The 15,378-nt window shown below is 42.2% G+C and overlaps 1 protein-coding gene across 3 annotated transcripts; it reads left to right on the top strand.

Annotated features, from left to right (window-relative positions):
- Window positions 1–5,867: 5,867 nt before the first annotated feature.
- On the top strand, window positions 5,868–12,679 carry LOC139618660 (uncharacterized). Of its 3 annotated transcripts, none has more exons than XM_071474794.1 (5): window positions 5,868–6,780; window positions 8,998–11,164; window positions 11,285–11,311; window positions 11,499–11,712; window positions 11,970–12,679. In XM_071474794.1, exons 1-2 carry the CDS (start codon window positions 6,702–6,704, stop codon window positions 9,900–9,902), a joined length of 984 nt encoding a protein of 327 aa, XP_071330895.1. In that variant the 5' UTR covers window positions 5,868–6,701; the 3' UTR covers window positions 9,903–11,164; window positions 11,285–11,311; window positions 11,499–11,712; window positions 11,970–12,679. The 3 variants fall into 3 exon arrangements, with proteins under 3 accessions (XP_071330895.1, XP_071330894.1, XP_071330893.1); XM_071474793.1 differs by having other exon boundaries at window positions 8,998–11,311; window positions 11,970–12,268; window positions 12,447–12,679; XM_071474792.1 differs by having other exon boundaries at window positions 8,998–11,311.
- Window positions 12,680–15,378: the final 2,699 nt, after the last annotated feature.

Here is a 15,378-nt window from a genome sequence, read left to right as displayed (position 1 = left end):
TGGAAATGTGCATTGAGGTAAAATTAATAAAAACCAAAAACCAATATGACCCATAGTGTCAGTCATAAATATCTATAGTCGATATCAGGGGAGTCCAAACATTAGTTTTCGAGATACATTGTTACAGACCAAAGTTTGGACAAAGGAGGTTTTCACCTGATGACTGAGCCAGATGAAAGATTTTATGGTTACCAAAATCAGTGGGACTTATCTCCTGGGGATCATAAAGATTCTCAGTCATCTAGGTCCTTGTATTTCTAGGTGCTATACATAGACTGTTTATAATAATGGACACAGACTCCAGGTCTGAGAAGTGAAGCCAATGCAGAAGAGCCTTAAACCTGCATTCTATCTAAAGACCATCAGGGGTCGACTTCACTGGTTGCAAAAAGAAGTCTGATTGTATTGAAATCTATGGGAAAATGTCTCTACTTCTCACTTGATTTATTATCTTTATTATTTAGTAAACATTTTCCTAATGAGTTTATGGTCTCAGTCGCTACTTTCAAGTCTTCTTCAATACAACATGATGTTAATTTTTTCAATTATGGTCCATTTAGAGGTAAATAGATGATAAAGTGGGTTATGCCTTAGGGCGGGGCTACTGTGTGATTGACAGACAGAGTGTACCACACACAGCAACCTGCCTGATAATCAGGACAGCACACAGAGCAGGTCAGATCTTCCCCTCAGTACTCCTCAATGCAACAAAGTCCATATCAGGAGGAGGTTGTGATGGATGGATGGGTAGAAGAAAAAAAAAACACAGGAATATGACACAGGAGAGCAGTGTTTGATTCCCATGTGAAAGCAGCAGTTTATGTTGTTTCTATTATCTATTACCCACCTCTTATTAATGTAACCATGATAACAAAAATGGTCTGAAGTACTTATTTTAATCCAAATCACCATCTTTTCCTAAACCTAACCAAGCCGTGACTGGTGATGAAAGTAGTTTACCTACTGACAAGGTGCATGGAGAAAGAAAGAAGTCAGGTGAGGGCCAGTAAACAGAGGAACTTTATTAGACCGATGCGTCCTGGCTTGTGTCCTTTGAATAAACTTCTTTCGGCTTGTGGCCTTGCTGAAACATGTTGGTCAAATTAAATTCTTCTGTTGGCTTGATTTTTGACCTCTTTGGAACGAAAGCAGGAACACTGCTCTCGGTACAGTGTGTTTATTACTGTAACCATGACAACCAAGGCCCAGTAAGCCTGCTGCTTTAGGGGCACTATTCCAAGGGACGCTCCTAGGGTCATATCAGAGGGTTGGAAAAAACGACCTATGTGGTTGTTCAGGTTGGAGGACTTGTTGCAGTAATGTTATCACAACCGTTTGGGATTCATGTTCATATATTTGTAATGGATTACTTCTCTGAGCTTTTCTTACTGTATTCTCAGATTCCCTGTAATTTTAAAATTCACATAACAGACTAGCATTAGCTGATGGTGATAGGATATCAGACCAAATTACAACCACTGAAACAGGTGCCTGCTCTTCCATGTCATGTACGAAACCACCAGTGCTGAAAGACAGTGTCAAGTTTTTGTAAAGAGCAGAGAGACTTTGTGTCAGTGTGCATACATCGCTGCACAGTAATACATAGCACTGTCCTCATCTCCAGTTGGCTTGAATATTAGAGACACATTTTTTTCATCATTCCCACTCAGATCTCCACTGATGTCAAACTTCTGCTCATATGGCTTTTCCTTTACGACGCTGTTATAGTTCAAATATCCTATAAGTTTCAGATCTGTCTGCCCAGGTGGCTGCTGGTACCAGAGCATCACTCTGTATTCAGTTTCTCTGTGGGTGCAGACGAGCTGCACTTTGTCACCGGGGCTGCAGATGAGAGCACAGGGAGTCTGATGGACCTCAATCCCCAGACAGCCACCTGGATGCAGACAGAGAGACATTTTTTTTCATTTTGTGATGGATGACAGAGAGAATGAACATTTTCAACAGAAGTCTTTGTAATTACCTGCCAGGCAAAAGAGAAAAAGAGAGCAGATCATTTTTACTTTTTATCCCCAACAGAGTTTTTCTCTGAATTTTATCTCATCAGCTGCTGCCTCTGCAGGGCTGCCTGAGGTCTGAGGAGGGAACGAGAGGAAAGAGGCGTAATAAACATGGCTGGAGCTTAACTCCACCTCCACCTCAGCCAAATCATCAGCTGTGGCCCCTGACAGTAATAGCAGGTTAAATTTTCCTCCATAAAATAGCTACTTATATGAAATATAGATAACATTTAAAATATGTCTGTTTTTATCTTTCTTTCTTTATATATATCAGGTATTACGATAAAGTGCTGGAGAGTAATGAACTACATGTAAATAAACTACATTTTGCTGGTAGTTCAACTACATTCAAATGTGCATAGTGATTCAAGTAGTTACATTTTTTGCAATTTTTGTGTCCGCTAACCACTGAAATTACAAACTATTTTGGGCCATGAAAGAAAAGGAATAATTTTTTATTTTTATCATTGCTGTTTTTCTTTCATCTTTAACGCTGTGAAATCATACCCAAGCAATGCATTTGTCAGGCAGCCACCACCACGCAGTTGACCTTTGAGTAGTGCATGTGCAAAAGCCAGGGGCAGCTGTTGCTCAGTGCTCACACAGTGACAACACCATCATGAATAATCCTCCTGAATCTCAACCTGAGAAAGAATCACTGTGGCCGTAATCAAGCAATTACTATCTCCAAAACCAAAGCTGACATTTCCCATGAACTGTGAGGTATTTTAGTTTTTTGGTTTATGTATGACCCGAGAACAAGTAATAAACTGGCATGTGACTTTTTGTATTATATTTTGTTACTATACATGCAAATTGTGAGTGTGATAAATTTTTTTTACAAAGTAGTTTAAACTACTCTTTCTAAGTAGCTTAAGTTAACCAGACTAGATTTCTCCCTGTGGTTGCTTCTTCCAGTGTGAAGTGGTAGCTTGTAAAGCTGTGCTTTTCACAGTAGCTATGAAAATACTGCTCTGGAGATTTATATGAAATTTGGTGACAGTGTGGATAGCTCCACCAGAGACAGTTGAGAAAGGAGATGGTTTACTTTCAATTATTTCCTGTAACTGTGTCACGTGGGTTTCTCCACCTCCCGCCCCTTCCGGAGACCAGTGGTAGGTCTGAGTCTGTTCACTCCAATGTGCGCTGTCCCTGTCTCAGCAACACACTCTCATGAGATCTCTTCTCAATTCAAACTGTATGTAGTGTTGTATTGTTGTTATGTTTTGACACAAACAAGCAATCATGACCACACCCACTTAGGAGACAGGAAATGTAAACCATTTGGCGCTGCCTGTAATGTACTATTTTCTGTATAGAGTATCTTTGGCTCCATCATGTGGCAGCATAAATATCCAGGTGAACAACTTCATATAGGCCTCAAGTATATTTATCTATTCATCTTTATTTCTATAGGATGTTGGTCTGAGGTGGCACAGTGGTGCAGTGGTTAGCGCAGTAGCCTCACAGCAAGAAGCTTCTGGGTTTGGATCCTGGACATGGGCCCTGTCTGTGTGGAGTTTGCATGTTCTCCCCGTGTCTGTGTGGGTTCCCTCTGGTTCCCTTCCTCACACAATCCAAAGACATTTGAGGAAATGCACTTTTTGGCTCTTCTGTGTTAGTTTCATTTTTCAGCCCTGGAGGTTCCCACTTGAATTTAGACTGAGCAGACTGATCCCTCTGGACCTGTAAGCCTGGGGTCTGCTAGACTCTCCCCCACCCCCTACACAAACCCAGACAAGAACTCCCAGAAAGAAACTTTACATTATGATTGCACTACATATGCATTACCTTGCATGCCATAACCTGCATTTTAAACTTTGACTTGAACCATTAATGTTTATTACTGATTATTAAACTGCTTATTAACATATTCATCACAAGATGTCTAACATTGTGATTTGTGCTGTTACTTCTCATAATAATAAAGATAATAAAGAGGCAAAACGTGCAGGATGCACAGCGGGCGCTCGCCGATCAGATACTGTGTGTGGAGCGGACCAACCCGGACTCCTTAGTTATTGTCCTTGGTGACTTTAACAAAGGTAACCTCAGCCACGAACTGCCCAAATACAGACAGTTTGTTGACAAGAGAGGGGAACACTCTGGACCACTGTTAGACCACAATCAGTGGTGCTTATCATGCCGTCCCCCGGGCTGCACTGGGCCACTCTGACCATGTCATGGTCCACCTGATTCCCACATACAGGTAGAAACTAAAACTGTGTAAACCTGTCGTGAAGACATCGAAGCAGTGGAGCAGTGAAGCCATAGAGGATCTGCGGGCATGTTTGGACTGCATTAACTGGGAAGTGTTCAGGACTGCTTCCAACAGTCTGGATGAGTTCACAGAGGCTGTGACGTCATACATCAGCTTCTGTGAGGACTGCTGTATCCCATCACGCACCAGGGTGAGTTATAACAATGACAAACCCTGGTTCACAGCTAAGCTCAGTCAGCTCAGGAGGCAAAAGGAGGAAGCTTTCAGGAGTGGAGACAGGGACAGGTTTAAAGAGTCCAAGTACAGGTTTAGCAAGGCGGTGAGAGAAGCTAAACGACTGTACTCTGAGAAACTTCAGCTCCAGTTCTCAGCCAACGACTCTGCTTCTGTCTGGAAAGGGCTCAGACAGATCACTAACTACAAACCTAAACCCCCCCACTCCATTAACGACTTCCGTCTGGCCAATGATCTGAATGAGTTCTACTGAAAGACAATGGGACAGGCCTGACACTAACCTCCACATCAGAGCCACATCAGAACCCCCCTCCTCCCCTACCAAAGGAACGTCTCTCTCTATCCTGGAGAGAGATGTCAACAGGCTTTTTCAGAAGCAGAACCCCCGCAAAGCAGCCGGTCCTGACTCTGTCTCTCCATCATCCCTGAAGCACTGTGCTGATCAGCTGTCTCCGGTGTTCACGGACATCTTCAACACCTCACTGGAGACCTGCCACGTGCCAGCCTGCTTCAAATCCTCCACCATCATCCCTGTCCCCAAAAAACCAAGGCCCACAGGACTAAATGACTACAGACCCATTGCCCTGACCTCTGTGGTCATGAAATCATTTGAGCGCCTTGTCCTGTCCCACCTCAAATCCATCACTGACCCACTCCTGGACCCCCTGCAGTTCGCCTACAGAGCCAACAGGTCTGTAGACGACGCCGTCAACATGGCTCTCCACTTCATCCTCCAGCACCTGGACTCCTCAGGGACCTATGCCAGGATCCTGTTTGTGGACTTCAGCTCTGCCTTCAACACCATCATCCCGGCTCTGCTGCAGGACAAGCTCTCCCAGCTGAGCGTGCCTGACTCCACCTGCAGGTGGATCACCGACTTCCTGTCTGACAGGAGGCAGCACGTGAAGCTAGGAAAGCACGTGTCTGACTCCCAGACCATCAGCACTGGATCCCTGCAAGGCTGCGTTCTTTCTCCTCTGCTCTTCTCCCTGTACACCAACACCTGCACCTCCAGCCATCAGTCTGTCAAGCTCCTGAAGTTTGCATATATATATATATATATATATATATATATATATATATATATATATATATATATGACTCATTTGACTGCACTGCATAAACAGTGGTGTTGGCAGAGATTGTATTTTGGGTGGCATCAATCAGACATTAATCACTCATGGAAAATATCCCTCAACCATTAACCACAGCCATCATTGCTGCAGTTCCATGGTCAGCTCAAATCACACAATCAGCAGCATAGGTAGGCTAAAGCAAAGAAAACAACCAGCTGAGCATTGTCAGAATTAAGAAACAACATACTTTACTTCTATTCAATCAACCACATATGTCGAAATCTGGTTGAAATTTAGTTTCTGTGCTAAACAAAATGAGTGACTCATTTATTATAAACGGCCTATTAACACTAGCATATGGCTAATACAGAGCACACAATTACTTACCATGAAGTCAGTTCATTGACAAAAATGAAACAGTGAATAATGAGTACAACAACTTTGTGTGGCCTACAAAACAAGGTGCAAACGCCTGGGTTTAGCATTAAATACAGAAACGATCTCATCAGAGTCCAAAGGGTCCCAGGTTCCTTTTCAAAGGACAAGAGGGCCAGGTTGTTGAGACAGCATCCAAAACGACTTCAAGATGGTCCCAGTTCCTCTCAATAAACGAGCAGTCCATGGCATCGCGGTTCATTTGATCAACACGTCCTTATTCACACTGTATCCCAACCAAGAAAACTGATCATGCCACTTTGATGAGAGGCACCTAGATTCTCCATCCTTGAGAGTGCAGGGAAATTCCTTCAAGTTTGGCTGTGAAGGTGGTTCATCAATCTGCAGGTAAACCCCCGTCAGTGTAAACGAAATAAACAATAATAAAACATTAGAAAAACATATAAATAGAATATATATAATGGATGTGTCTCTGTGTGTGGATCACGCACACGCACACGCACACGCTTGCGTCACGAACAGAATCGTGTTTACGTCCTGACCGAGGGTATATAAGGAGCGCTCATCGCGCGGATCGCTCCCTTTGCACCTGGACTTGAACACAAACTGACCTGTTGCAAATCAAAGCTGTGGAAAGCGAACTCTTGGAGAAGTGAATTCCTGGAAAAAAAACTACTGGAAAACTACAACCGGATCCTGTTGGAAAACCAAACTACTGCATCACTCAACTACTGTGGAAAACCGAGGACTCCGACCATGGCCCTGAGCAGACCACTGGCCCTTGAGGAGCGCCTGCTGGGGGGAGTCGCCCATCAGGTGGACAGCGACCATCCAGGTAGGACAACTTTTACATTTATTCTGTGCTATCAAAACCAGACTGACTCATTGATTTATCACAGTTTATCAGTGTAAACCAGTTTAATTCTTTAAATTTAAAGGTGGACAGTTTACACCTTGTCATCAGGCCTGTTGGAAAAACACAGATTTGGTGGAAACAGACACTTATTCGACGTTTTCTTCGTGTAAAATGATTTTTTGATGGACAGAATGTCTTAAATATTCCGGGAAAAGTGTGGAATTCATTAACAATTAGTGAAGGGATTTGAAAACACTGTTGTTTTGGTTTGAGGCCGTCAAATTGTGCAAATGTTGAGTCGAAATTACTGGAAAAAGATGGCGACTGGGCCAAAATTCATAAAATGCCAAAAAATCCGTTTTCCTTGTGCACCATGGAGACGATGGAACGCCTAGCGCCGAGCGTCAGGACGTCAGGGCGTACAGGTGTAAACACAGCGGGACCTGCTGCTGTGTGTGGGTGGGACCCTGAGTTTGTTTTGATTCTTAAAGCTTGACTTTTTATATCCGGAGCTGATACCCAATGATCTCGCACTTATGTTCAAAATCAGTGGCATTTAAATGAAAATATTTTCAGGTTTTCTTCCAAGTGCACTAAAATATCCGTGTTGTCCAGGAGATAATAGATGTCTGACTGTTTTTGGCCTGCTTTGATCCTGGACTGTCCACTCGTCACAGGGTTTATAGGTGACATGTTGGTACCTTGAGATAAATAAACAGCTTGTAGCTCGTTAATGTGGTATTTTTATTTCATTATTTTTAGGAAAAGAAAGTGATTTGTTGTGCAAGTTGGCCTGTGTGAGTGAGTGTGCGCACAACTATACACTCCTACTTACAAACTACTATTTTTGGTCTGCACAGAATTACAAAGGTTTATAAGAGTATTTTGAAGAAGCTCTGGTGTTGTTGTTGTTGTTGTTGTTGTTGTTAACAATGTACCCATGCTTCTTTGTGCGTAATGACGCATGTGCAATGCATATTAAATTGATTTATGCAAATTGTTGCAAACCACTGAGATTTGTCCATATAAACGTACAAGTCCATTTCGGTCAAGTTTAGACTTTGAGCATAGCTCTGTGTGCTGGAACCGGAATCCAGATCCAAAACAGGGGGAGAGTACCGTGCGTAAAAGCGCACGTCTTAGCGAGCTTCTCTTCTCCTCCTCCTGAATTATATTGTTGACGAGCAACTAATGATAACAAAATAGTTGAGATTATTGTTGTGGTTTTGCTGCGTATTCTCTGTTCAGGCATCTGAAGAACTCTAAATTTGCATAATCTGCCCTTTTTAAATAAAAATAAGTAATAACAATATCAATAATAAATAATTCTTATGCTGTGTTCACAAGAATAGTGTTTTCAGCATTTGGCCTGATTAAATGTTCTTATATCATTACATGACTGCCACAAACAGGCTTTTTATTACCTATCAGAACAGATACTGGCTAGATAGAGTTAAAGTTCTTTTCATCTTTAAATGTGAAAACAGAAGGTCCACGTCTCAAAGTCTGTTTCTACCCAGAAAAATGATACTGATATCTCCATCAATGTTTGTCACCACATTCAAGATATTCATCACAACACTGTTGTGTTGAACCAGCTGCCTTGAATCTGGTCATTTTAACACAGTCTGAGCAGGCAGGTGATTCTTCTTCACAGCCCCCATTGTGTTTACTTTCTCACATCCAACAAACACGAGTTATGAAACTTCTCAGTGCTGTAAAATGTTTGTTTACATCAATTATCTGTGTAAATACATGAGTAAATTAAGTAAAGTAGAGTAAAGTTTAATCAAGCTTAGACTCCAGACACAAAGCTGTTAATATTTAATCAGTGACTCAATCTCTTTCACTGTGAGTGTGAATATACTTTTAATTCATGGTCAAAATTTCCACCAACAGTTTTTTCCAAGTTACTAAAATGAACACTGGTTATCATTCAGATAAATGCAGCATAACATTATTCTCATTCTACACAAAATAATAATAGAACTGCACAGTGTTTAATGATGACTGATGATTAGGTGGGATCACATCTTGACAATGGTTTAATGGCACATGTAGAACAGTCGTAGTTGGTGTATCATGTATCATATTGTATCTAACTTCAGCTTTGATTATTGCTTATTTAGTCCTAAATATTTAATCATGTGAGAAACACTGTTTCAAATTTCAGGTGCTTTAACCTTTTCCTCTCAGGTGTTGTCAACTACATCATTGGACGTCCTGCAGAAGATGGCCTCCCTGAAGTTATCAGGATTGTGGATGACACTGAAGACAGCGATCTCCCAAGCTACATGTCATCCAGTGAAGAAGATGATGAGCTGGAGGCAGGCGAAGTCTTTGATGAGGAGGACGACTGGTCTGACGCCATCAGCATCGATTCGGGTTATAGTACCATGACTGAGGATGAAGAGGACATGGAAGACGATGATGACGACAGACCTCACCCCCCTCTCGTACACCAGCCCCCACCAGGGAACTTTTGGGAGGACAGGCGACAAGCGAATATCCCTGTTCCTGCTGCCGCTCCACTCGCTGCTCCTGATGGTGTTCCTCCTGGTTTTCCTGATGCCACTCCCGTTTGTGGTCCTGCTGCTGCCCCTCAGCGGCCGACGGTCTGGCAGCCACAGGTACCTGTTCAGCCCCCAAAGCTCCTGTGGCTGCCTGAGCAGCAAGTGTCTCAAAGGTTGGAAGAGTCTGCTCCCTTCATCTCAGACCTCAGCTCCTTCATAAAGAGGACCAGGGAGGAGTCTGACACTGAGCAGGTAAGTTCTAAGAGGCTAAGGAGGGAATACGAAGAAAACCCTGACCCTCAGCAGCTGATGGACTGGCACCCACAGGTACCTGTTCAACCCCCGAAGCTTCTGTGGCTTCCCGAGCAGCGAGTGGAACAACCTGGAGGTGGTCTCCCCTCAGTTTCTCCAAGGTGGGAAGAGTCTGCTCCCTCAACCTCAGGCCTCAGCTCCACAAACACAAGCAGGGAAGAGGACCACAGGGACTCAGCTCCTTCAACATCCGGCCTAGGAGTCTTCACAGGCAGGAGATACTGGCCTGGTCCTTTTGGAACCTCAAGATGGGCTGAAGACAGGGACTCTGATTAGAGTCTGACCACCCTGTTTGCTGCAGGTTTGGAAGAAGACTACAAAAAGTTCCCATTTTACAGAGATGGCGATGCTCCAGGTAGCCTTTGTATCGGCAAGGTAGGTAGTGCCCTAGGTAGCGTCTTGCACCAGGGCCCGCTTGTATCTGGTGGCTGGATCATCTCTTTGAAATCTTGATGGCCTTTACATCTGGCTGGGTAAAGCCCCACATAGCCTTTGCACCTGGGAAGGCTGTCAAAGCTCTTGGTAGCGTCTTGCACAAGGGCCTATTTGTACTTCTTTTAACTATGTCGCACCTTCATCTTAAGCACTTTACAATGTGCCTCTCATTCACCTATTCACACACACGCTCGCACACTGATGGCAGCAAACTACCATGCAAGGTGCTGGCCTAAACACTGGGAGCAACTGTGGGTCCAGTGTCTCACCCACGCACACTTGGACATGTGGACAAGAGGAGCTGGGAATCAAACCAACCCTGGCTTTAAACTCTGAGCTGCAGTCACCCACACCTGACTATCCAAGGTCCTCTCTGTCCCTGATCTAGGTGAGATCACTCAGGAATGCTGCTCCTCCATATTCACTTGAGCCAACTGAAATATTCCTTCCATCCATTCATCCATTAGCTGCAGCTATTCTGCTTTCTTGGGGCTGGAGCTGACCCAAGGTGACATGGGGGTGCTTCACCCTGGACAAGTTGCTCATTCACAGGGTGACACACACAAATGGAAAACCATTCATCCCTATGGACTATTTAGAGTCACCAGTTGACTAAACTGTGAGTCATTGGACACCTTTGGACTCAGACCCTTCAACAAAACCCTCAAACACCCAGGAAGAATGCTGAGCACTGCTGCATGAAATACTTCAACACAGAGGTACTACAGAGAGGACCTCTTCCTGGTCAGACTTGCCAGGTCTTACAGTATCCCATGTAGCTGAGGTATGCTAGCCTGGGGTTTAAAGGGGTTGTTGTGGAAAGAGGAGTCAGGGATTAAAAAAACAACCCTGCAGGTAATGTATGAAATGCTCTATGACTATGACATGATATGGGAGAAAAGGTAAGCATGAGACTTGCAAAGAAAATTACCCCCTATAGCCTTTTATATAAAAGCATAGAAACTGTGTAAACTAGTTTTCATGTAATATACTGTACCAGTATCAATTTACTATGTAACAATTTATTTAATCATTCAACAACCATTTTAACCTGTTTACTCTGTTGATCTGTGATTTTTAAACGTCTAGATACCCACACAGAGGTAAGTAATAAAGTATTAACAGCATTAACAAAAGTGTCCTGCAAATTTAAATTCCACTTATTTAGTAGTTCAGAGATAATTTCTCTTACTCACTCTGTTATACTTTTATTTTTTCTTTAGAAGGTGCAGATGCTTCACCAAACAAAGGTAAGTCAATACTTAATGGCAACGTTAACAGATGTATCTTGCAAGTCTTAAGATCACTTATTATTTCAGTAGAGTTACTGCTGTTTCTTAATACTCTGTCACTGGATTATACCTCTGACAGAGCAGAGCTGTCTAACATGCTGTTGTATCATAGAGTAAACCTATATTTTTCCTCTTGTTGATGCAGGTGCAGCTCTGAAGGATGGAGCATTCCTCTGCCTCCAGCAGAGACCACTGTTCTCCTCCAGGTTTCAGGAGGATAACAACGTGGAAGACTGAGACCCAACATCCAGGATTTCCTTGACAACAGAGAAGACCCGTTTGCTCCGGACCAGACGAGAACGATGGATGACCACAGGACAAACTGGAGAGGGGTGGTGGCCTGTTTTTCACTCAGCTAAGTAAGTAATCCTCTCACTGAGACCACAGAAGTACCACTAGTTACAGAAAGTGATGATAAGCTAAGCTAAGCTAACATTACATACTGTATGTGGAATACATTTATTATGGGAACCTTCTTGAATATTATCCCATTGTTTATAATGTGATTCCATTATTAGTGGCCACATTCAAAAAAACAGCTTCCAACCAAACAAAGGTTGAATAACTGTGTCCAAAACGATTCATTACCTGTTCTGTGTCTTCTGCTCTCCTACAGCAGAGCACTGGACCAGCAGCCCTCCAGGCCCCAAACCAGGCTGAAGACCCAGCACACCCCCAGCACCACCCTCTTCAGTTTCCCGTCCAGATGAAGAGGAGCGTCCTGTCCTGAACCTGCACAGAGGAGGTTGTCACCATGTGCTTCTTCTGTGCTGGTGGGTTTGGGAAGCTCCTCACACACACACAGGAAGATTTCACCACCTGTTGGCTCAGGAATCAAGACAGTCAGGAAAGAGATGCACAGTTCAGACTGAACGAGAAAACAATGAGTTCTGAGTCTGAAACAGTATTAACTTTGTTACATTCATGTCCTGAGCAGCACAATACTATGATATACTATAATACATTAACTATTATAGATCAAAGTCTATAATTCTTAACATCATAAAAAATATTATTTTCTTTAATGTATAATTCAATAAATATTGAATATAAATTCAATATAAATTTGTTTTGATTTACATTTGAAATGAAGGCTTTACTGTTACAACTTTTTACTGTTTAATTGAAACATGAAATATACCAGTATTATGCAAAACATATAATATTACATGTTGATTTGAAAAATGCTGTAAAAATAATGAAGAAGTTAACTTTGTCTGTATCACTCAGGCTCATTTGAAAGTTGTTAACAGGCACTATTTGATGCAATTTGTTTGTTTGACTGGTTTGATGATGGATTCAATAAAATAATCACATCTGAAATGATCCTGTGTTCTGAGAGATCACCTACCCTCACTGATGTTGGCTTTCAGCTTCAGGTGACAGATGAAAGTTTTTCATTTACTGTTTCTGCTGATGGTTTGTAACTTAAAACACACAACACTAGACACATAGTGTGTTCTTTTCCCCGTTAGCCAACTGGAAAACATTGATGACATGTTTGAAAAATATTACACATGAACATTATGTGTTTGTTATATTGAAACATACAAGGTCTGTTCATGTCATGGACAACCAAACATCATTGTTGCATGCAACGGCACAGGCTGTGTCCTGTTGACAAAGGCTGTGTTGGTGAGTAGAAGAAACTAAGTCTGAACCTTTTCTCCAACACTTAATTTGAATCCTAAAGGTGTCTACTTTCTTTATATGAAGAACTTACATTTTTTACAAAGCATGGCTCATCATTTTGTTGTAGCTGACACAAAACTATTTTTCAGTGACACACTGGGTAATTTGGGACATGTTTTGTCATTTGCAACACAGTTTCGTTACTGTAGGCCCTTGCTTTCAACCATAATTACATATTTCAGAGAATATTTTTAAATTGATTTCCTGTTTTGTGTAATCTTAAATATATGTCTACGGTTACATGATAATAGCATGATAATATTGGGCTACACATTTTTTCTTTCCTCTTGTTCTCTCTCTCTCTCTCCTTAACCTGTCTAACCCTCACACTCCCTGCCCTCATTCTTCTCCCATAATTCTCCACTCCACATCTTCCCCCCTCTCTGACACCCCCTGCTGCTAAACCAGCTACTTCTTCTTTCTGTGAATTTGCATGTTCTTCCTGCGTCTGTATGGGTTTCCTCCGGGTGCTCCAGTTTCCTCCCACGCTCCCACACGTTTTAATTGTCAATTAAAAAAATAACACAAAAAAGTGTACAAGCCTTCCTTTTGGGTCAGACTCAACATGAAGTGATTCTGGAGTCTGTAGGCTTCACTGCATCTTTAATAGAGGGGGAGGAAATGAAACAATTCAGTGACTGAGGTTTAGTACTGCATCAAAACGTTTGCATGCACCTTGAGGATATGTTTGATTTCAATGATAACAGCTTTAAGTTTCAGTGGCTGTGTGCTTCTTTTTCTACAGCTGAACACCACCATCTAGTGGTAACCCTCAATCTCATGTATGTGCACCTCCACTCACAGAAAAGTGAAACAGATGAGGGGTCCTCAAAGCACAGCTGTCTGTAGTTGAAAGGGAATCTGGCAAAATGGCTATCAGGATGAAATCACTAATTTATTTACGGTGCAAGTTAACAAACACATATATACATTCTCCTTGCACTTATTAGATAGATGTAGTATTTAACACTTAGACCAAAGTTTTCCTCTGCACTGAAGCTTGACTGATGTCCTTCACTTGTAAGTTGCTTTGTACAGAAGCGTCTGCCAAATGAATAAATGTTCTGTAGGAAAACCAGGCCGTACCTGACTGACTGATATACCAGCCTGCTCTTGGTCCAGGCCGTGGTTATCTCTGGCCTACTCGACGACTGCAATCCTCCTCGGGTGGTCCTTCCCCTGTGCACAGTGAAGCCCTTACAGATGGTCCAGAACACAGTCCCTGGTGTTCAATTAGCCAAAAAGGCCACATGTCACTCTGCTTCTCATTGACCTACACTGGCTACCCTTCACTAATGCTGCCTTCAGAGTGCCTTCTGGGTCTGCACCATATACTTGCACTCAAACTCAAACCCTCTCTATTTTCAGGGAGCGCTTGACTCAACTCTTCCATGAGCACCTCCTTTCCTAAAACCTAACATGTCTAACTAGCATTTACTATGCACTTTTGGTGCACTTCCTTATACACATTCTCTACATTCCCTATACAGTATACAAGCTCCTTGTCTCCTTGCAAATACAAAGCTACTGTTGAATAAACTGTCAAAGAAGGATACAAAGAAGTTAATGCACACATTGCTTTTCGTCACTACATCAGTGGTTAATCAGTAATTTTCTGATGGAGGGAATTTTGGGACAGAGTCTTTCCATATTTTCATTTTTAAACAAGATGTCCATTGATTAAGCGAGATGTTTGAAATAGTATTGGTTTTGGCATCACTGAATATGTGCTTTAACCAGGTACTGCCATGTCCCATTTGTGCTAAGGAGATGTGTAGAGCATCATGAGCAACACTGCACTATGTTCAGCTGCTCTATGTCAAACTGCAAATGTTCTGGAAAGAGAATTTTGTAGTAATTTCCAAAGTCACACAAATTAACAAGTTAGTTCTGACTTCATATCCTAACGTCTGGGTGACTTTTTCCCCCATTTAATTTCAATTCCTGTCAAAAGCTAGCAAAAAAAGACAATGTGCCATTTCACTAGAGGCAGAGACATGAGTCTGTTACACACAAACAAAATGGCACATTGTTGTTTTCACACTGTGGCTTTCGTACATATTAAACATTAGATGCAAAATGTTAATTAGTGAGTTTCAGAGGTGCTGGTAAGCAGATGTCATTACTTTCATGTAGGCCTAACAAAAGAAAGAAGAAGGAATTTTCTATCTGAATTGTGATTGCAGGGTGTTAAATTAAAAACAAATTGGCAGAAAAATGGAAACTACCTTATTACCTCAATGCCTTGAAAAAAACTGACCTGGCAGTATAAATATGATGTAAAACTGAGTAATAGTGTTGATCCTTTCAAAATAAGACACTGTAGAGCCACA

This window comes from Trachinotus anak, unplaced genomic scaffold (assembly GCF_046630095.1).
Source record: "Trachinotus anak isolate AG129_WGS33_773 ecotype Australia unplaced genomic scaffold, CSIRO_AGI_Tana_v1 ptg000003l, whole genome shotgun sequence".
Lineage (NCBI taxonomy): Eukaryota > Metazoa > Chordata > Actinopteri > Carangiformes > Carangidae > Trachinotus > Trachinotus anak.
The sequence above is the reverse complement of the archived record's forward strand: the minus strand, read 5'-3'. Positions and strand labels throughout refer to the sequence as shown.

Coding starts and splice junctions, on each gene's coding strand:
- LOC139618660 (XM_071474794.1), top strand. CDS start 6,702: ATGGCCCTGAGCAGACCACTGGCCCTTGAGGAGCGCCTGCTGGGGGGA. Junction 6,781..8,997: donor GGTGGACAGCGACCATCCAG/GTAGGACAACTT, acceptor TTTTCCTCTCAG/GTGTTGTCAACTACATCATT.